The sequence below is a fragment of the Oncorhynchus gorbuscha genome, linkage group LG08, assembly GCF_021184085.1.
Source record: "Oncorhynchus gorbuscha isolate QuinsamMale2020 ecotype Even-year linkage group LG08, OgorEven_v1.0, whole genome shotgun sequence".
Classification (NCBI taxonomy): Eukaryota; Metazoa; Chordata; class Actinopteri; order Salmoniformes; family Salmonidae; genus Oncorhynchus; species Oncorhynchus gorbuscha.
Window position 1 is genome coordinate 76,916,482 of NC_060180.1, and position 23,600 is coordinate 76,940,081.

The following is a 23,600-nucleotide window of genomic DNA, read 5'->3' on the forward strand; positions in this document are numbered from 1 at the left end:
ACTAGTTAAATATCAAGATCTATAATTTCTACAGAGGACTAGTTAAATACCAAGATCTATAGTTTCTATAGAGGACTAGTTAAATATCAAGATCTATAGTTTCTACAAGATCAAGTTTCAGAGGACTAGTTAAATACCAAGATCTATAGTTTCTATAGAGGACTAGTTAAATACCAAGATCTATAGTTTCTATAGAGGACTAGTTAAATACCAAGATCTATAGTTTCTATAGAGGACTAGTTAAATACCAAGATCTATAGTTTCTATAGAGGACTAGTTAAATACCAAGATCTATAGTTTCTACAGAGGACTAGTTAAATACCAAGATCTATAGTTTCTATAGAGGACTAGTTAAATACCAAGATCTATAGTTTCTATAGAGGACTAGTTAAATACCAAGATCTATAGTTTCTACAGAGGACTAGTTAAATATCAAGATCTATAGTTTCTACAGAGGACTAGTTAAATACCAAGATCTATAGTTTCTATAGAGGACTAGTTAAATACCAAGATCTATAGTTTCTATAGAGGACTAGTTAAATATCAAGATCTATAGTTTCTATAGAGGACTAGTTAAATATCAAGATCTATAGTTTCTACAGAGGACTAGTTAAATATCAAGATCTATAGTTTCTATAGAGGACTAGTTAAATATCAAGATCTATAGTTTCTATAGAGGACTAGTTAAATATCAAGATCTATAGTTTCTATAGAGGACTAGTTAAATACCAAGATCTATAGTTTCTATAGAGGACTAGTTAAATATCAAGATCTATAGTTTCTATAGAGGACTAGTTAAATATCAAGATCTATAGTTTCTATAGAGGACTAGTTAAATATCAAGATCTATAGTTTCTATAGAGGACTAGTTAAATACCAAGATCTATAGTTTCTATAGAGGACTAGTTAAATATCAAGATCTATAGTTTCTATAGAGGACTAGTTAAATATCAAGATCTATAGAGGACTAGTTAAATATCAAGATCTATAGTTTCTATAGAGGACTAGTTAAATATCAAGATCTATAGTTTCTATAGAGGACTAGTTAAATATCAAGATCTATAGTTTCTATAGAGGACTAGTTAAATATCAAGATCTATAGTTTCTATAGAGGACTAGTTAAATACCAAGATCTATAGTTTCTATAGAGGACTAGTTAAATACCAAGATCTATAGTTTCTATAGAGGACTAGTTAAATATCAAGATCTATAGTTTCTATAGAGGACTAGTTAAATATCAAGATCTATAGTTTCTATAGAGGACTAGTTAAATACCAAGATCTATAGTTTCTATAGAGGACTAGTTAAATATCAAGATCTATAGTTTCTATAGAGGACTAGTTAAATACCAAGATCTATAGTTTCTATAGAGGACTAGTTAAATATCAAGATCTATAGTTTCTATAGAGGACTAGTTAAATACCAAGATCTATAGTTTCTATAGAGGACTAGTTAAATATCAAGATCTATAGTTTCTATAGAGGACTAGTTAAATACCAAGATCTATAGTTTCTATAGAGGACTAGTTAAATATCAAGATCTATAGTTTCTATAGAGGACTAGTTAAATATCAAGATCTATAGTTTCTATAGAGGACTAGTTAAATATCAAGATCTATAGTTTCTATAGAGGACTAGTTAAATATCAAGATCTATAGTTTCTATAGAGGACTAGTTAAATACCAAGATCTATAGTTTCTATAGAGGACTAGTTAAATATCAAGATCTATAGTTTCTATAGAGGACTAGTTAAATATCAAGATCTATAGTTTCTATAGAGGACTAGTTAAATATCAAGATCTATAGAGGACTAGTTAAATACCAAGATCTATAGTTTCTATAGAGGACTAGTTAAATATCAAGATCTATAGTTTATAGAGGACTAGTTAAATATCAAGATCTATAGTTTCTATAGAGGACTAGTTAAATATCAAGATCTATAGTTTCTACAGAGGACTAGTTAAATATCAAGATCTATAGTTTCTATAGAGGACTAGTTAAATATCAAGATCTATAGTTTCTATAGAGGACTAGTTAAATACCAAGATCTATAGTTTCTACAGAGGACTAGTTAAATACCAAGATCTATAGTTTCTATAGAGGACTAGTTAAATATCAAGATCTATAGTTTCTATAGAGGACTAGTTAAATATCAAGATCTACAGAGGACTAGTTAAATACCAAGATCTATAGTTTCTATAGAGGACTAGTTAAATACCAAGATCTATAGTTTCTATAGAGGACTAGTTAAATATCAAGATCTATAGAGGACTAGTTAAACATCAAGATCTATAGTTTCTATAGAGGACTAGTTAAATACCAAGATCTATAGTTTCTATAGAGGACTAGTTAAATACCAAGATCTATAGTTTCTATAGAGGACTAGTTAAATATCAAGATCTATAGTTTCTATAGAGGACTAGTTAAATATCAAGATCTATAGTTTCTACAGAGGACTAGTTAAATATCAAGATCTATAGTTTCTACAGAGGACTAGTTAAATACCAAGATCTATAGTTTCTATAGAGGACTAGTTAAATATCAAGATCTATAGTTTCTATAGAGGACTAGTTAAATATCAAGATCTATAGAGGACTAGTTAAATATCAAGATCTATAGAGGACTAGTTAAATATCAAGATCTATAGAGGACTAGTTAAATACCAAGATCTATAGTTTCTATAGAGGACTAGTTAAATATCAAGATCTATAGTTTCTATAGAGGACTAGTTAAATACCAAGATCTATAGTTTCTATAGAGGACTAGTTAAATATCAAGATCTATAGAGGACTAGTTAAATATCAAGATCTATAGTTTCTATAGAGGACTAGTTAAATATCAAGATCTATAGTTTCTATAGAGGACTAGTTAAATACCAAGATCTATAGTTTCTATAGAGGACTAGTTAAATACCAAGATCTATAGTTTCTATAGAGGACTAGTTAAATATCAAGATCTATAGTTTCTATAGAGGACTAGTTAAATACCAAGATCTATAGTTTCTACAGAGGACTAGTTAAATATCAAGATCTATAGTTTCTATAGAGGACTAGTTAAATACCAAGATCTATAGTTTCTATAGAGGACTAGTTAAATACCAAGATCTATAGTTTCTACAGAGGACTAGTTAAATATCAAGATCTATAGTTTCTATAGAGGACTAGTTAAATACCAAGATCTATAGTTTCTATAGAGGACTAGTTAAATACCAAGATCTATAGAGGACTAGTTAAATATCAAGATCTATAGTTTCTATAGAGGACTAGTTAAATACCAAGATCTATAGTTTCTATAGAGGACTAGTTAAATATCAAGATCTATAGTTTCTATAGAGGACTAGTTAAATACCAAGATCTATAGAGGACTAGTTAAATACCAAGATCTATAGTTTCTACAGAGGACTAGTTGAAAGGCTTCCCTGATAATGAGAGGCTTCAAAGAGTTGAAATAAAGAAAATATATACGTGCAATGCAGATTTATCTCCTAATTTAGGATAATCTGCACGGTCCTGGACGGGTTTTGGTTCTGTGTGAATATGAATGATCTACTTTATACAGACTGAGTCTGTTAAGGAATGAGAGGGAGGTTCACTGAACCAGTACGGTCCCTCCCAAATGTTTATGACCGACCAGGTCCCTTCAGAACCACAGTCAGCTTTATGACCGACCAGGTCCCTACAGAACCACAACCAGCTTTATGACCGACCAGGTTCCTTCAGAACCACAGTCAGCTTTATGACCGACCAGGTTCCTTCAGAACCACAAATAGAACCAGCTTTATGACCGACCAGGTTCCTTCAGAACCACAAATAGAACCAGCTTTATGACCGACCAGGTCCCTTCAGAACCACAGTCAGCTTTATGACCGACCAGGTCCCTACAGAACCACAACCAGCTTTATGACCGACCAGGTTCCTTCAGAACCACAGTCAGCTTTATGACCGACAGATTCCTTCAGAACCACAAATAGAACCAGCTTTATGACCGACCAGGTTCCTTCAGAACCACAAATAGAACCAGCTTTATGACCGACCAGGTCCCTACAGAACCACAACCAGCTTTATGACCGACCAGGTTCCTTCAGAACCACAACCAGCTTTATGATCGACCAGGTTCCTACAGAACCACAACCAGCTTTATGACCAACCAGGTTCCTTCAGAACCACAGTCAGCTTTATGACCAACCAGGTTCCTACAGAACCACAACCAGCTTTATGACCGACCAGGTTCCTTCAGAACCACAACCAGCATTATGACCGACCAGGTTCCTTCAGAACCACAAATAGAACCAGCTTTATGACCGACCAGGTTCCTTCAGAACCACAAATAGAACCAGCTTTATGACCGACCAGGTCCCTACAGAACCACAACCAGCTTTATGACCGACCAGGTTCCTTCAGAACCACAACCAGCTTTATGATCGACCAGGTTCCTACAGAACCACAACCAGCTTTATGACCAACCAGGTTCCTTCAGAACCACAGTCAGCTTTATGACCGACCAGGTTCCTACAGAACCACAACCAGCTTTATGACCGACCAGGTTCCTACAGAACCACAACCAGCTTTATGACCGACCAGGTTCCTTCAGAACCACAACCAGCATTATGACCGACCAGGTTCCTTCAGAACCACAAATAGAACCAGCTTTATGACCGACCAGGTTCCTTCAGAACCACAAATCAGAGGCACTTTTATTCACCAAGGAATATGACCAGGGCCCGGTTTCCCAAAAAGTAGGAGCATCTTTAAGTCTACGAGCTGTTTCCCAAAACCATCGTTACTAAAGTTGCTCTTGAAAACACTCGTAAATCCAACCTCTTCCTCAGACCACTCTAGAACAACTGTCGTAAGATGCTTTTATTGCCCTCCAGCGTCACTTTATACACACAAGTTCTCCACTAAACATAGAATCAAGATGTTTATCTGTCTCTCTGTGACCGTTGGGAACATCATAACAAAGTTGCCAATGTCTTTGTAAATGTTACAAACAAATCGAAGGATAAAAAGAAGCTTCAAATGAAAACCGAGATGACTGTGTAACGCTAAATAGCGTCATCATGTGTAACGGATGTGAAACGGTTAGCTTAGTTTGCGGTGGTGAGCGCTAAATAGCGTCATCATGTGTAACGGATGTGAAACGGTTAGCTTAGTTTGCGGTGGTGAGCGCTAAATAGCGTCATCATGTGTAACGGATGTGAAACGGCTAGCTTAGTTAGCGGTGGTGCGCGCTAAATAGCGTGAACATGTGTAACGAATGTGAAATGGCTAGCTTAGTTAGCGGTGGTGCGCGCTAAATAGCGTCATCATGTGTAACGGATGTGAAACGGCTAGCTTAGTTAGCGGTGGTGCGCGCTAAATAGTGTCATCATGTGTAACGGATGTGAAACGGCTAGCTTAGTTAGCGGTGGTGCGCGCTAAATAGCGTGAACATGTGTAACGGATGTGAAATGGCTAGCTTAGTTAGCGGTGGTGACGTCACTTGCTCTGAGACCTTGAAGTAGTGGTTCCCCTTGCTCTGCAAGGGCCGCGGCTTTTGTGGAGCGATGGGTAACGATGCTTCGAGGGGTGACTGTTGTTGATGTGTGCAGAGGGTCCCTGGTTCGCGCCCGGTTATGGGCGAGGGGACGGTTTAAAGTTATACTGTTACAACTGCATTAAAAAAATGAATAGCCTATAGTATATGCTACATAGGCCTACTGTATATAATTCAATCATATCGAAATACATTTCGTGTTCATTCATTTGAGTTCTATTTTGTTACTGGTCGGCTACCGTCTGTAATTAGTCTCAATACATCTCATGATGTGTAGCCTAACGTGCGATGATGTGCCAGATCTGGGATTTAGAGCATTTTAATTGGATACGCATTAGAATAATCCGCCTCAATAATATCTCTCTAGGAGCGGATTGGTCGTTAGTATTGTCAATGAATTCTAAATCATGATGACGCGACCTGTGACACTTTGCTTCTTGAAAGTCCAATATCTTGATAACTGACATGCAAAACATGTTGGGACTGAATCAACCGTGAACTGATGCAAAACAGCGCTCGAGATAGTTTGAGTGGATTTGACCATTAAGGTCAAATTTGAATGGAGAAAGCTGATCCATTGTCAGTTTGGTGAAATAATTCTAATGTTCAAGGTCAGATTTGAATGGAGAAAGCTGATCTGAGAGCTCCCTTTGTTTCCATCCTATCAGTATCAACACTACGCCTCAACAACCTTAGTGAACCTTCTCTCAGTGTGGTGTTCTGGGAAAACACACGTTACATCTTCTGGGAAAACACACGTTACATCTTCTGGGAAAACACACGTTACATCTTCTGGGAAAACACACGTTACAAAAACACTCAGAAGTCTAATTTTCATCGCTAATGGGAAACCGGGCCCTGGTGAACTAGTGCTGACAACAATAAACAGATTATATATGTACAATAATTGACCCATACTGCATACAGTAGATATAAACATACTATAGTCCATCTTTCCCCTGAAGCTGGTTCGTGTACCCGGGGTCAGTCTGTTCTGTAAAACGCTGACTAATCAAAACAGTAAGAAACGCTCTGGTGTAAATGCTCTGAAGATACCGTGACGCTTCACCAACACAAGGGGGTGTCTTGGAGCAATGTTTTACACACTAACCTATAGAGCCCACCAGCTTGTAGTCATAAAACCCTGACATTAATACCACTGTTTCCTTCAGCCATTCCTTTGGGGGGGGGGGGTTCCCCCATAGTCTTTGGCCAGCGAGTCAAGGCGGAGTTAGCTTCTGTTTGTGCCTAGAAAAAGACGCCATTATTGTTGCTGTCTGTACAAGATGTTGGTGGAAAACTTTGATCATAAAACCAGCCTTAATGTAGTACTAAACTAGCCTCTCTAAGACCAGGTAGTACTAAACTAGTCTCTCTAAGACCAGGTAGTACTAAACTAGTCTCTCTAAGACCAGGTAGTTCTAAACTAGCCTCTAAGACCAGGTAGTACTAAACTAGCCTCTCTAAGACCAGGTAGTACTAAACTAGCCTCTAAGACCAGGTAGTACTAAACTAGTCTCTCTAAGACCAGGTAGTACTAAACTAGTCTCTCTAAGACCAGGTAGTTTTAAACTAGCCTCTAAGACCAGGTAGTACTAAACTAGTCTCTCTAAGACCAGGTAGTACTAAACTAGCCTCTCTAAGACCAGGTAGTACTAAACTAGTCTCTAAGACCAGGTAGTACTAAACTAGTCTCTCTAAGACCAGGTAGTTCTAAACTAGTCTCTCTAAGACCAGGTAGTTCTAAACTAGTCTCTCTAAGACCAGGTAGTTCTAAACTAGCCTCTCTAAGACCAGGTAGTTCTAAACTAGCCTCTCTAAGACCAGGTAGTTCTAAACTAGCCTCTCTAAGACCAGGTAGTTCTAAACTAGCCTCTCTAAGACCAGGTAGTTCTAAACTAGCCTCTCTAAGACCAGGTAGTACTAAACTAGCCTCTCTAAGACCAGGTAGTACTAAACTAGCCTCTCTAAGACCAGGTAGTACTAAACTAGCCTCTCTAAGACCAGGTAGTACTAAACTAGCCTCTCTAAGACCAGGTAGTACTAAACTAGCCTCTCTAAGACCAGGTAGTACTAAACTAGCCTCTCTAAGACCAGGTAGTACTAAACTAGCCTCTCTAAGACCAGGTAGTACTAAACTAGCCTCTCTAAGACCAGGTAGTACTAAACTAGCCTCTCTAAGACCAGGTAGTACTAAACTAGCCTCTCTAAGACCAGCCTTACGGTAGTTCTAAACTAGTCTCTCTAAGACCAGGTAGTACTAAACTAGCCTCTCTAAGACCAGCCTTAAGGTAGTACTAAACTATATCCCAACGATTGTTTTACTTCACTACATAATAGACACCAGAGTCCTGATCATATAACTATAGTCTATAACAACTGCCTAATTGAAGTGACAGCCCTGTGATTGTAATGATTTAACCTTCTATAATAAATAGATGAGTTGCAATTCAATTGATATATTTTAATGGTTGATTGACGAGATTTTATGGATTGATTGATTGTATCCTACCTTGATGTGGCCCGAGTAGTCAAGCAGTTAGTACTCAGGACCCTGGCACATGTAAAGGACTGGGAGACTAGTCAGGATCGGTTATGATCCGAACCACAGCCATTCTGACTCGCAAACTCTCCTATCTTTCATATCTCAATAAAATCTCTCTATTTTAAAAAAATATTTAAACAAAATCCTACCTTGATGAAGGCGTATCCCGCCCCGTTGTCTGTAATGGTGAGTCCCAGGGCCTCCTCTGATTTAAACACCTCCACCTCCTTCTTAATCCCTTTAATGTGGGCGAATATAAAGTCCTCCAGGCCGATCTGACCACCAAGCAGCTTCTCCATGTCGATCTTATGGGTGTTCAATGTACAGAACAGGATCTGGGGAGGGAGAGACAGACAGACATATTAATGAACAGGATCTGGGGAGGGAGAGACAGACAGACATATTAATGAACAGGATCTGGGGAGGGAGAGACAGACAGACATATTAATGAACAGGATCTGGGGAGGGAGAGACAGACAGACATATTAATGAACAGGATCTGGGGAGGGAGAGACCGACAGACAGACATATTAATGAACAGGATCTGGAGACACACGAAGAGACAGAGAGACAGTTGATAAAATCATGTGCCACGGAATCGGAACATCAAAAGATCTCTTCCGAACTCATTTTACAACCTGTATGGAGCCTCGGTCAACATTTTGGTCCTCAAGTTAAACTGGTATATTTCTTTGACATTTTTTGTTGTTGTTGCCAATTTTGTTTTTTTATTCAGGGAGGACAGACAAGTTCCCTACCTTCTCCCCCTTCCACCTTCCTCCTCCATTTTTGCAGTAATTCAAGTTCCCTACCTTCTCCCCCTTCCACCTTCCTCCTCCATTTTTGCAGTAATTCAAGTTCCCTACCTTCTCCCCCTTCCACCTTCCTCCTCCATTTGTATTGAGCAGATACTCCCATATATGACATAACATGTGCCATTACTCAGCCTTTCCTATTCATGACCGACCAGGTTCCTTCAGGGGAACCATTTCTGATCAAGACACACTGAGTGGACAAAACATTAAGAACACCAGATCTTTCCATGACATAGACTGACCAGGTGAAACTATGATTCCATATTGGATGTCACTTGTTAAATCCACTTCAAAATCAGTGTAGCTGAACGGAAGGAGACGGGTTAAATAAGGATTTTTAAGTGTTGAGACACGGATCGTGTACAGTATGTGTGCCATTCAGAGGGTGAATGGGCAAGACCTTGAACTGGGTAAGGTAGTAGGTGCCGGGCGCACCGTTTTGTGTCAAGAACTGCAATGCTGCTAGTTCTTTCACACTCAACAGTTTTCCCGTCTGTATCTAGAATGGTCCACCACCAAAAAATAAATCCAGCCATCTTGACACAACTGTGGAAATATTTGGAGTCAACATGGGCCAGGATCCCTGTGGAACGCTTTGAGCACCTTGTAGAGTCCATGCACCGACGAATTGTGGCTGTTCTGAGGACAAAAGGTAGGTTCCAATTCAATATTAGCAAGGTGTTTTTAATGTTTTCTATACACAGTGTTTTATTTTATTTATTTTTCATTCATTTTTGAAAATACATTTCTTGACAGTGCAGCGGTAGTCCTGGGGGAGGACCCAGGTGGCACGGTGCAGCGGTAGTCCTGGGAGAGGACCCAGGTGGCACGGTGCAGCGGTAGTCCTGGGGGAGGACCCAGGTGGCACGGTGCAGCGGTAGTCCTGGGGGAGGACCCAGGTGGCACGGTGCAGCGGTAGTCCTGGGGAGGACCCAGGTGGCACGGTGCAGCGGTAGTCCTGGGGAGGACCCAGGTGGCACGGTGCAGCGGTAGTCCTGGGGGAGGACCCAGGTGGCACGGTGCAGCGGTAGTCCTGGGGGAGGACCCAGGTGGCACGGTGCAGCGGTAGTCCTGGGGGAGGACCCAGGTGGCACGGTGCAGCGGTAGTACTGGGAGAGGACCCAGGTGGCACGGTGCAGCGGTAGTACTGGGAGAGGACCCAGGTGGCACGGTGCAGCGGTAGTACTGGGAGAGGACCCAGGTGGCACGGTGCAGCGGTAGTACTGGGGGAGGACCCAGGTGGCACGGTGCAGCGGTAGTCCTGGGGGAGGACCCAGGTGGCACGGTGCAGCGGTAGTCCTGGGGGAGGACCCAGGTGGCACGGTGCAGCGGTAGTCCTGGGAGAGGACCCAGGTGGCACGGTGCAGCGGTAGTCCTGGGAGAGGACCCAGGTGGCACGGTGCAGCGGTAGTCCTGGGAGAGGACCCAGGTGGCACGGTGCAGCGGTAGTCCTGGGAGAGGACCCAGGTGGCACGGTGCAGCGGTAGTCCTGGGGAGGACCCAGGTGGCACGGTGCAGCGGTAGTCCTGGGGGAGGACCCAGGTGGCACGGTGCAGCGGTAGTCCTGGGAGAGGACCCAGGTGGCACGGTGCAGCGGTAGTCCTGGGAGAGGACCCAGGTGGCACGGTGCAGCGGTAGTACTGGGAGAGGACCCAGGTGGCACGGTGCAGCGGTAGTACTGGGAGAGGACCCAGGTGGCACGGTGCAGCGGTAGTACTGGGAGAGGACCCAGGTGGCACGGTGCAGCGGTAGTACTGGGAGAGGACCCATCCATGATCTCGCCATCACGGTTGACAACTCCATTGTGTCCTCCTCCCAGAGCGCTAAGAACCTTGGTGTGATCCTGGACAACACCCTGTCGTTCTCAACCAACATCAAGGCGGTGGCCCGTTCCTGTAGGTTCATGCTCTACAACATCCGCAGAGTACGACCCTGCCTCACACAGGAAGCGGCGCAGGTCCTAATCCAGGCACTTGTCATCTCCCGTCTGGATTACTGCAACTCGCTGTTGGCTGGGCTCCCTGCCTGTGCCATTAAACCCCTTCAACTCATCCAGAACGCCGCAGCCCGTCTGGTGTTCAACCTTCCAAAGTTCTCTCACGTCACCCCGCTCCTCCGCTCTCTCCACTGGCTTCCAGTTGAAGCTCGCATCCGCTACAAGACCATGGTGCTTGCCTACGGAGCTGTGAGGGGAACGGCACCTCAGTACCTCCAGGCTCTGATCAGGCCCTACACCCAAACAAGGGCACTGCGTTCATCCACCTCTGGCCTGCTCGCCTCCCTACCACTGGGGAAGTACAGCTCCCGCTCAGCCCAGTCAAAACTGTTCGCTGCTCTGGCCCCCAATGGTGGAACAAACTCCTCACGACGCCAGGACAGCGGAGTCAATCACCACCTTCCGGAGACACCTGAAACCCCACCTCTTTAAGGAATACCTAGGATAGGATAAGTATTCCCTCTCACCCCCCCCCCTTAAGATTTAGATGCACTATTGTAAAGTGACTGTTCCACTGGATGTCATAAGGTGAATGCACCAATTTGTAAGTCGCTCTGGATAAGAGCGTCTGCTAAATTACTTAAATGTAAATGTAAATGTAAAGGACTCAGGTGGCACGGTGCAGCGATAGTACTGGGAGAGGACCCAGGTGGCATGGTGCAGCGGTAGTACTGGGAGAGGACCCAGAAACGCGAAACAAAAACGGACCGGGTCGTAGCTGGCTTCTCCATCAACCGTTTACACATTCTCCAAAATGTGGATAATTGCTCAATTCTCAAATTCTGCAATGTAGTAGAAATTGGTGGGAGTTCCTTTATTTATTTATTTATTTCACCTTTATTTAACCAGGTAAGCAAGTTGAGAACAAGTTCTCATTTACAATTGCGACCTTTGTTCTACTGTGAAAATCTCTCTCTCCATACTGCATACTCCACCAGGAATTTACGACCTGAGATAACAGAACCTGGGGTGTAGAAGAGAGTGGGGAAGCCACAATCTATATACCCAGAAAGGGCCACATCATGACACTGGTCAACCCGTCAGGAAGTCCAGTGTCCAGTTGCAGAGGGTAGGTGTCCAGACTTAGGGTTGAATGCTGAACTGTAGTCAATGAACAACATTCTCACATAGGTGTTCCTTTTGTCCAGGTGTGACAAGTGTCGCAAGTCTGAATTGTTGAACATCAATTCAAGTTTCAGTCTCTATTGTCTTTTTGCATCCCTGATGGATTTGTGGACCTTGTACCTGCTTGCTTTGTATGTGTTGCACACGACGGAGTCATGGGGGTCCATTCTGCTGACATTGAATGCTGCAGTACGGGTCTCAGCATGGTACGGATTCTCTGTTCGCCCAGGGTTTTTGGTTGGGGAATGTCCGGATTGTTATTGTGCCTACAACATCATCATGTTGGTGATATCATGTTTGTGATGTTTCAAATGATACAAATTTTTATTTTTTATTTTTTAAATCACCCACGACAATAAAGACTGCCTCCAGTTAGGAGGATTCTTGCTAGATAATGTTCTTGTACAGTTCGTTGAGTGCTGTCTTGGTGTTTGCTTATTGTGGCATGTACACAGCTGTGATAACGCACGTGAATTCCCTCGGCATATAGCGGGGTCTGCATTTTAGCATCAGAAACTCCAGGTCGGGTGAACAGGCGCTCAAGATGTTTTCAACCCGGTACACCAGGAATTGTCGATGAGAAAGCATACCCCTCCCCTACTCTCACCAGAAGCCGCCATTCGATCCATACGAAAAAAAATGGAAAAGCAGTCTGGTTGAATAGCAGAGTCAGGTGTATTGTCCCAAAACCTCTGTAAAAACACAAGACAGCATTCCCTGATGTCCGTCTGCGATTCAAGCCTCGAGTTCAAAGTTTATTTTCAGAGTGAGCGTCAGCGTGTTAATAGAGAAATCATTAATGAGTGAGTCATGTGTTTATTCTTCGGTCATGTCCTATTCCCACTGGGAGAGCAGATGAGGAAGGTGACCTTTCTACCAGCGCCATGCAGCAGAGATCTGGCTTCACACCTCGTGGCAGACCCAGGGGGTGTTGGTAATGGGATCTGTTTGAGGCCTGATTTAAAAGGCCTTTAAACTGACCATGGCTCAGTCCACTGGGAGGGCTGGTGAAAGGCCCTGTGTCCCAAATGGAAGACCATTCCTTGTATAGAGAACTACTGTTAACCAGGGCCCAAAGGGAACAGGGTGCCATTCAGGACACATCCAAAGCTACTGGGAGGACCCTACCGCGGGTCACCCAAAGCTACTGGGAGGATTCTACCGCGGGTCACCCAAAGCTACTGGGAGGACCCTACCGCGGGTCACCCAAAGCTACTGGGAGGACCCTACCGCTGGTCACCCAAAGCTACTGGGAGGACCCTACCGCTGGTCACCCAAAGCTACTGGGAGGACCCTACCGCTGGTCACCCAAAGCTACTGGGAGGACCCTACCGCTGGTCACCCAAAGCTACTGGGAGGACCCTACCGCTGGTCACCCAAAGCTACTGGGAGGACCCTACCGCTGGTCACCCAAAGCTACTGGGAGGACCCTACCGCTGGTCACCCAAAGCTACTGGGAGGACCCTACCGCTGGTCACCCAAAGCTACTGGGAGGACCCTACCGCTGGTCACCCAAAGCTACTGGGAGGACCCTACCGCTGGTCACCCAAAGCTACTGGGAGGACCCTACCGCTGGTCACCCAAAGCTACTGGGAGGACCCTACCGCTGGTCACCCAAAGCTACTGGGAGGACTCTACCGCTGGTCACCCAAAGCTACTGGGAGGACCCTACCGCTGGTCACCCAAAGCTACTGGGAGGACCCTACCGCTGGTCACCCAAAGCTACTGGGAGGACTCTACCGCTGGTCACCCAAAGCTACTGGGAGGACCCTACCGCTGGTCACCCAAAGCTACTGGGAGGACTCTACCGCTGGTCACCCAAAGCTACTGGGAGGACCCTACCGCTGGTCACCCAAAGCTACTGGGAGGACTCTACCGCTGGTCACCCAAAGCTACTGGGAGGACCCTACCGCTGGTCACCCAAAGCTACTGGGAGGACTCTACCGTGTCAGAAACCCATAGATAAATGGCACCATGCCAGAAACCCATAAAATAATATAATATCTAACATTTTATCTATCAACCCTTGTCAAAGCTTCTTTCAAGCAGACCATTTATTTCAATGCTATTGTATCAACACCAATAGAGAATAATGGTACAGTAGACATTTGTTCTTGAGTGAGTTTAAAACAATTTTAGTTTGTATCAAACTTTCTAAACCTGGTGTGATGAAATGACAAGTTGCACTAGTTTCCTGAACCGCCTTACTTCTGGGTTTCTGATATGATACCAATATCTATTTTTAGAAAATAATTTCTATTAACCTTTATTTAACCAGGCAAGTCAGTTAAGAACAAATTCATACCATGCCACCTCTACACTCTAACCACTAGGCTACCCTGCCACCTCTACACTCTAACCACTAGGCTACCCTGCCACCTCTACACTAACCACTAGGCTACCCTGCCACCTCTACACTCTAACCACTAGGCTACCCTGCCGCCTCTACACTCTAACCACTAGGCTACCCTGCCACCTCTACACTCTAACCACTAGGCTACCCTGCCACCTCTACACTAACCACTAGGCTACCCTGCCACCTCTACACTCTAACCACTAGGCTACCCTGCCGCCTCTACACTCTAACCACTAGGCTACCCTGCCGCCTCTACACTCTAACCACTAGGCTACCCTGCCGCCTCTACACTCTAACCACTAGGCTACCCTGCCGCCTCTACACTCTAACCACTAGGCTACCCTGCCGCCTCTACACTCTAACCACTAGGCTACCCTGCCGCCTCTACACTCTAACCACTAGGCTACCCTGCCGCCTCTACACTCTAACCACTAGGCTACCCTGCCGCCTCTACACTCTAACCACTAGGCTACCCTGCCGCCTCTACACTCTAACCACTAGGCTACCCTGCCACCTCTACACTCTAACCACTAGGCTACCCTGCCTCTATGGGGTTTCTGATACGATGTACTAGTTTCCTGACCTGCCTTACCTGACATGCTGTATTAGTATGGGGTCATCAGAATGACCTCTTAAGTGTTACAGGGCTCTTATCTAGGCTGCGTACCAAAAAGGTACCCGATTCCCTTTATAGTGCACTAGGGCCCATTGGACTCTGGTCAAAAGTAGTGCACTATATATGGAATAGGGTGCCATTTGGGACACGATATAACGTAAGTGGCAGAGAAAAGACGTTCCTTGTTAGTACACAATACAAGCAGAGAGGCCTAACAGACACAGAGCACTGCTTCACTCTGCACTGAATGCATCAGCTGACAATCACTGACACAAGCAAGGGTTGCCCCTGGTTACTGGAGTATAAATAATTGGATTAGGAAGAGGGGGGGGGGCGATCAAGGAGAAAGAATGAGAGAGACCGAGAGAGAGAGAGAGAGAGAGAGAGAGGGTGTCAGGAAGAGAGCGATAGCGAGAATGAGAGTGTGAGAGAGACCAAGAGAGAGAGAGTGAGGGTCAGAGAGAGTGGAGACGGACCCACTGGTTGCCCTCCAAGTTAAAAGAGAGCTGGTAGTCCCATCAGCCAAACTACCAGGTGTTACACAGGGAAGAGATTCAGGAGTTATGCTAATTTGGTATAGAGCAGGCCACTATTCAATGAATCAAAACGGGATATTTTACATTTGGTTACAAATAAAGAAGGAAATAATCTCAGAGTAAAATGTCTTCCTATGTGCTACCCATATCCCCCCACTAGGATCCCCATATTTTAATGAAGACAGCTTCTCCATCTTGGAGGGGGAAATCAATCATTTCCAGGCCCAGGGACATGTACTAGTCTGTTGCGACCTAAATGCCAGAACTGGACAAGAACCTGACATTCTCAGCACACAGGGGGACAAACACCGACTCAAATATCCCCCCCAGGCACAACTATGACAAAACAACCAACAAAAACGTGTCACAACTCCACCAGCTCTGTCGCACGCTGGGTCAGTACATAGTCAACGGTAGGCTTGGAGGAGACTCCTATGGTAGGTACACCTATAGCTCTGTCGCACGCTGGGTCAGTACATAGTCAACGGTAGGCTTGGAGGAGACTCCTATGGTAGGTACACCTATAGCTCTGTCGCACACTGGGTCAGTACATAGTCAACGGTAGGCTTGGAGGAGACTCCTATGGTAGGTACACCTACAGCTCATCTCTTGGCAATAGTACTGTAGACTACTTTATCGCAGACCTCAACCCAGAGTCTCTCAGAGCGTTCACAGTCAGCCCACAGACCTCAACCCAGAGTCTCTCAGAGCGTTCACAGTCAGCCCGCTGACCTCAACCCAGAGTCTCTCAGAGCCTTCACAGTCAGCCCACTGACCTCAACCCAGAGTCTCTCAGAGCGTTCACAGTCAGCCCACTGACCTCAACCCAGAGTCTCTCAGAGCCTTCACAGTCAGCCCACTGACACCCCGAGGCACCGCCGCATTTAAGTGATAATGCCCTTGAAGCCGGTGTTTGGAGAATATATTGGCCCAGGTGTTGTTAGGCCTGAGATGAAGGTCGAGGGCTGGCAAACCATACCAATAGATCCTCTAAACACAGACACAAATCTAGGGTTGCTACCCAAGCCAGCTGGTCGTTCTATCGGTTCAGTTGCCAGAGGCGCGACCCAGTCTTTCAGTTTTTTTTGTTCCTCAAGATAATATCTAGATGCTTTTTAAAAATAATGGAGATCAAGTTTATAAATTGCCTGGCTGGGCTGATGAGACAGTGGATTGCACAGTCAGATGGAACAGAGTAAATATATACATATAGAACTAGTTAAAAGTTCTAGAACACCAACTCATTCAAGGTTTTTCTTTATTTTTTTACTATTTTCTACATTGTAGAATAATAGTGAAGACATCGCAACTATGAAATAACACATTATGGAATCATGTAGTAACCAAAAAAAAGTGTTAAAACAAATCTAAATACATTTTATATTTGAGATTCTTCAAAGTTGCCACACTTTGCCTTGATGACAGCTTTGCACACTCTTGGCATTCTCTCAACCAGCTTCATGAGGTAGTCACCTCATGGCTTGCAATTGGATTGCTGGACATCCATCAACCCCATTTATTCAGATCTGATCAACGAGGACAGTTAAGGTAATGGATTGGGCCTAGTTATTGTTCATTAGCAGCATACGTTTGTGTTCATTCTCTTAAAATAGCCTATATACTCTTCTTGTACAATGTATAACCTACTGTACTGTTTTGTCTGGACTGTCTGCCTGTCTTGGTGAGAATCTTAAGTTAATATTTTTCAGTTTATATGCCTATTATTATTATTCAGGGGAGTGTTCTGGCCAGCCAGGGTTGGGCAGCACTTTAGAACATTCCAATGTTCCGTCTGGTGAATCTCTCAGGCATATTTTTCTGATTGAAAATGGGAACAAAAATGTGAGAGATGGACAAATACTGATTTCAAAACATGATAATATGAACGAGCCTATAGTCCAAGACATGAGGCGAGTATCAAAATCGTTTTAAAAGAAATGCCCTTTTTGCCTTAAAGTTGAACCTCGGATAGATCTGCACTATAATAGCCTATAGAGCCAACTCAAAATATGGTATTCTGTTATTTTTAAATAGCCTACATTTTTCATATTATAGGGAGACTAAATGAAAACGACAGACTTAAAATGTAGGGAGAAAGGCAGGCACTTTATATAAACATTGAATTTCTGTGGCTCGAATTTCATAATAGATTTTTCAGACGTTTTCCTTTGGTAAGTGGACTCATGTCTCTCCTCACTCAGAAGGCTGCTCATTGATGGCAATTCCAAAGCTCATAATTGTGACTTGGTTAAATTGGAATGATGATGATGAATGGTGAGAGTCCATTATAGCCTAAACCTTTAATCATAGGCAATTGTTAAATTGTGTATCTAAAATCACGATGTTTCAATTTATGTAGTCATGTGACAGTCTTTAGAAAAATTAAAAAGTCAAAGTGCCAGCTGATTAACCAGATATTTTCGCATGGAATGTTCCATTTAATAACTGATATAAATGTGTTCTGAATGTTCCATTTAATAACTGATATAAATGTGTTCTGCATGTTCCATTTAATAACTGATATAAATGTGTTCTGCATGTTCCATTTAATAACTGATATAAATGTGTTCTGAATGTTCCATTTAATAACTGATATAAATGTGTTCTGAATGTTCCATTTAATAACTGATATAAATGTGTTCTGAATGTTCTATTTAATAACTGATATAAATGTGTTCTGAATGTTCTATTTAATAACTGATATAAATGTGTTCTGAATGTTCCATTTAATAACTGATATAAATGTGTTCTGAATGTTCCATTTAATAACTGATATAAATGTGTTCTGAATGTTCCATTTAATAACTGATATAAATGTGTTCTGAATGTTCTATTTAATAACTGATATAAATGTGTTCTGAATGTTCCATTTAATAACTGATATAAATGTGTTCTGAATGTTCTATTTAATAACTGATATAAATGTGTTCTGAATGTTCTATTTAATAACTGATATAAATGTGTTCTGAATGTTCTATTTAATAACTGATATAAATGTGTTCTGAATGTTCTATTTAATAACTGATATAAATGTAGTCTGAATGTTCTATTTAATAACTGATATAAATGTGTTCTGAATGTTCTATTTAATAACTGATATAAATGTGTTCTGAATGTTCTATTTAATAACTGATATAAATGTAGTCTGAATGTTCTATTTAATAACTGATATAAATGTAGTCTGAATGTTCTATTTAATAACTGATATAAATGTAGTCTGAATGTTCTATTTAATAACTGATATAAATGTAGTCTGAATGTTCTATTTAATAACTGATATAAATGTAGTCTGAATGTTCTATTTAATAACTGATATAAATGTAGTCTGAATGTTCTATTTAATAACTGATATAAATGTGTTCTGAATGTTCTATTTAATAACTGATATAAATGTGTTCTGAATGTTCTATTTAATAACTGATATAAATGTAGTCTGAATGTTCTATTTAATAACTGATATAAATGTAGTCTGAATGTTCTATTTAATAACTGATATAAATGTGTTCTGAATGTTCTATTTAATAACTGATATAAATGTAGTCTGAATGTTCTATTTAATAACTGATATAAATGTAGTCTGAATGTTCTATTTAATAACTGATATAAATGTAGTCTGAATGTTCTATTTAATAACTGATATAAATGTAGTCTGAATGTTCTATTTAATAACTGATATAAATGTGTTCTGAATGTTCTATTTAATAACTGATATAAATGTGTTCTGCATGTTCCATTTAATAACTGATATAAATGTGTTCTGAATGTTCCATTTAATAACTGATATAAATGTGTTCTGAATGTTCCATTTAATAACTGATATAAATGTAGTCTGAATGTTCTATTTAATAACTGATATAAATGTGTTCTGAATGTTCCATTTAATAACTGATATAAATGTAGTCTGCTATAGCTCTCTAGTCTGCTCATATGAACACAGCTCTGCATGATTTAATGAAAAGCAGCAAACAGACATTGTTTCATACACAGACTGATAAACAGAAACGAGCAACAGGCTGTACAGCTTCTCAGTTCAAGTGAATGTGAAATGTCAAGCAGACAACCAAAGGAAAAAAAATGTTTTGATGAAGAAAGCAAAAACCTAAGAAAGAATTTGAGAAACTTTTCCAACCAATAAAAAAGACACAAAAAACCTGAGCCTACATCTTCTCTATGGTGAATCACTAAAACAATACAGAAATACACTACGGAAAACCTGAGCCTACATCTTCTCTATGGTGAATCACTAAAACAATACAGAAATACACTACGGAAAACGAACGAACAGCACGTCAGAAATCAGCTCAGCGTAATTGAAGAAGAAACCACTTCTGCGAAAATTGAATAACACTAAACAAACAACACAAAGAGTTATCTATCCAAAACAGAGATGTCTGGATAAACCACTTCTCCAATCTGATTGGCTCTTTAACAAACAACACGAAGAGTTATCTATCCAAAACAGAGATGTGTGGATAAACCACTTCTCCAATCTGATTGGCTCTTTAACAAAGAACAACCAGCAAAAACATGATCAACTACTAATCTTAGAATCAGCTACTAAAGACTACCAGAACCCACTGGATTCTCCAATTACATTGAATGAACTACAGGACAAAATAAAAACCCTCCAACCCAAAAAGGCCTGTGGTGTTGATGGTATCATTAATGAAATGATAAAATATACAGACCACAAATTCCAATTGGCTAAACATAAACTCTTTAACATCATACATACGTAGCTCTGGCATCTTCCCCAATATTTGGAACCAAGGACTGATCACCCCAATCCACAAAAGTGGAGACAAATTTGATATAACTACCGTGGGATATGCATCAACAGCAACCTCTGCATTATCATTAACAGCAGACTCGTACATTTCCTCCATGAAAACAGTGTACTGAGCAAATATCAAATTGGTTTCTTACCAAAATACCATACGACAGACCACGTATTCACCCTGCACACCCTTATTGACAAACAAACCAAAACAAAAGGCAAAGTCTTCTCATGCTTTGTTGATATCAAAAAAGCTTTTAACTCAGTTTGGCACGAGGGTCTGCTATACAAACTGATGGAAAGTGGTGTTGGGGGAAAAACATGTGACATTATAAAATCAATGTACACAAACATGTGTGAGATAAAAAAGGGCAACGAAAGGCCAGATTTATTTCCACAGGGCTGTGGGGTGGGACAGGGATGCAGCGTGAGCCCCACCCTCTTCAACATTTCTATCAATAAATTGGCGAGGGCACTAGTGCTTCTGTCACAACAGAGGACCTACAGCAGCACCTAGATCTTCTGCACATATTGTCAGACCTGTGCTCTGACAATCTCAGTAAGACAAAAATAATGTTGTTACAAAAAAGGTCCAGTTGTCAGGACCATAAATATAAATTCCATCTAGACACGGTTGCCCTAGAGCACACAAAAAACTATACCCACCTCAGCCTAAACATCAGCACCACAGGTAACTTCTACAAAGCTATGAACGATCTGAGAGACAAGGCAAGAAGGGCCTTCTACTCCATCAAAGGGAACATAAAATTCAACATACCAATTAAGATCTGGCAAAAAAAATACTTAAATCAGTTATAGAACCCACATTACACTACCAGTACATTATACAGATAGAACCCATTACCCTCCATGGTTGTGAGGTCTGGACTCACCCACATTACACTACCAGTACATTATACAGATAGAACCCATTACCCTCCATGGTTGTGAGGTCTGGACTCACCCACATTACACTACCAGTACATTATACAGATAGAACCCATTTACCCTCCATGGTTGTGAGGTCTGGACTCACCCACATTACACTACCAGTACATTATACAGATAGAACCCATTTACCCTCCATGGTTGTGAGGTTTGGACTCACCCACATTACACTACCAGTACATTATACAGATAGAACCCATTTACCCTCCATGGTTGTGAGGTTTGGACTCACCCACATTACACTACCAGTACATTATACAGATAGAACCCATTTACCCTCCATGGTTGTGAGGTTTGGACTCACCCACATTACACTACCAGTACATTATACAGATAGAACCCATTACCCTCCATGGTTGTGAGGTTTGGACTCACCCACATTACACTACCAGTACATTATACAGATAGAACCCATTTACCCTCCATGGTTGTGAGGTTTGGACTCACCCACATTACACTACCAGTACATTATACAGATAGAACCCATTTACCCTCCATGGTTGTGAGGTTTGGACTCACCCACATTACACTACCAGTACATTATACAGATAGAACCCATTTACCCTCCATGGTTGTGAGGTCTGGACTCACCCACATTACATTTAACATTTACATTTAAGTCATTTAGCAGACACTCTTATCCAGAGCGACTTACAAATTGGTGCATTCACCTTATGACATCCAGTGGAACAACCACTTTACAATAGTGCATCTAAAACTTAGGGGGGGTGGGGTGAGAGGGATTACTTAACCTATCCTAGGTATTCCTTAAAGAGGTGGGGTTTCAGGTGTCTCCGGAAGGTGGTGATTGACTCCGCTGTCCTGGCGTCGTGAGGGAGTTTGTTCCACCATTGGGGAGCCAGAGCAGCGAACAGTTTTGACTGAGCTGAGCGGGAACTGTACTTCCTCAGTGGTAGGGAGGCGAGCAGGCCAGAGGTGGATGAACGCAGTGCCCTTATTTGGGTGTAGGGCCTGATCAGAGCCTGGAGGTACTGAGGTGCCGTTCCCCTCACAGCTCCGTAGGCAAGCACCATGGTCTTGTAGCGGATGCGAGCTTCAACTGGAAGCCAGTGGAGAGAGCGGAGGAGCGGGGTGACGTGAGAGAACTTGGGAAGGTTGAACACTAGACGGGCTGCGGCGTTCTGGATGAGTTGTAGGGGTTTAATGGCACAGGCAGGGAGCCCAGCCAACAGCGAGTTGCAGTAATCCAGACGGGAGATGACAAGTGCCTGGATTAGGACCTGCGCCGCTTCCTGTGTGAGGCAGGGTCGTACTCTGCGGATGTTGTAGAGCATGAACCTACAGGAACGGGCCACCGCCTTGATGTTAGTTGAGAACGACAGTTTGTTGTCCAGGATCACACCAAGGTTCTTAGCGCTCTGGGAGGAGGACACAATGGAGTTGTCAACCGTGATGGCGAGATCATGGAACGGGCAGTCCTTCCCCGGGAGAAAGAGCAGCTCCGTCTTGCCGAAGTTCAGCTTGAGGTGGTGATCCGTCATCCACACTGATATGTCTGCCAGACATGCAGAGATGCGATTCGCCACCTGGTCATCAGAAGGGGGAAAGGAGAAGATTAATTGTGTGTCGTCTGCATAGCAATGATAGGAGAGACCATGTGAGGTTATGACAGAGCCAAGTGACTTGGTGTATAGCGAGAATAGGAGAGGGCCTAGAACAGAGCCCTGGGGGACACCAGTGGTGAGAGCGCGTGGTGAGGAGACAGATTCTCGCCACGCCACCTGGTAGGAGCGACCTGTCAGGTAGGACGCAATCCAAGCGTGGGCCGCGCCGGAGATGCCCAACTCGGAGAGGGTGGAGAGGAGGATCTGATGGTTCACAGTATCGAAGGCAGCCGATAGGTCTAGAAGGATGAGAGCAGAGGAGAGAGAGTTAGCTTTAGCGGTGCGGAGCGCCTCCGTGATACAGAGAAGAGCAGTCTCAGTTGAATGACTAGTCTTGAAACCTGACTGATTTGGATCAAGGTCATTCTGAGAGAGATAGCGGGAGAGCTGACCAAGGACGGCACGTTCAAGAGTTTTGGAGAGAAAAGAAAGAAGGGATACTGGTCTGTAGTTGTTGACATCGGAGGGATCGAGTGTAGGTTTTTTCAGAAGGGGTGCAACTCTCGCTCTCTTGAAGACGGAAGGGACGTAGCCAGCGGTCAGGGATAAGTTGATGAGCGAGGTGAGGTAAGGGAGAAGGTCTCCGGAAATGGTCTGGAGAAGAGAGGAGGGGATAGGGTCGAGCGGGCAGGTTGTTGGGCGGCCGGCCGTCACAAGACGCGAGATTTCATCTGGAGAGAGAGGGGAGAAAGAGGTCAGAGCACAGGGTAGGGCAGTGTGAGCAGAA

General features: G+C 42.8%; 1 protein-coding gene across 1 annotated transcript in view; it reads right to left on the reverse strand.

Annotated features, from left to right (window-relative positions):
- Positions 1–23,600, reverse strand: part of gipc2 (GIPC PDZ domain containing family, member 2) — a 67,788-nt gene that overhangs the window by 9,176 nt on the left and 35,012 nt on the right. Inside the window, exon 2 of the mRNA XM_046360602.1 lies at positions 8,229–8,414. Within this exon, the coding sequence (XP_046216558.1) occupies positions 8,229–8,414 (186 nt within the window). The remainder of the gene's footprint in view (positions 1–8,228; positions 8,415–23,600) is intronic.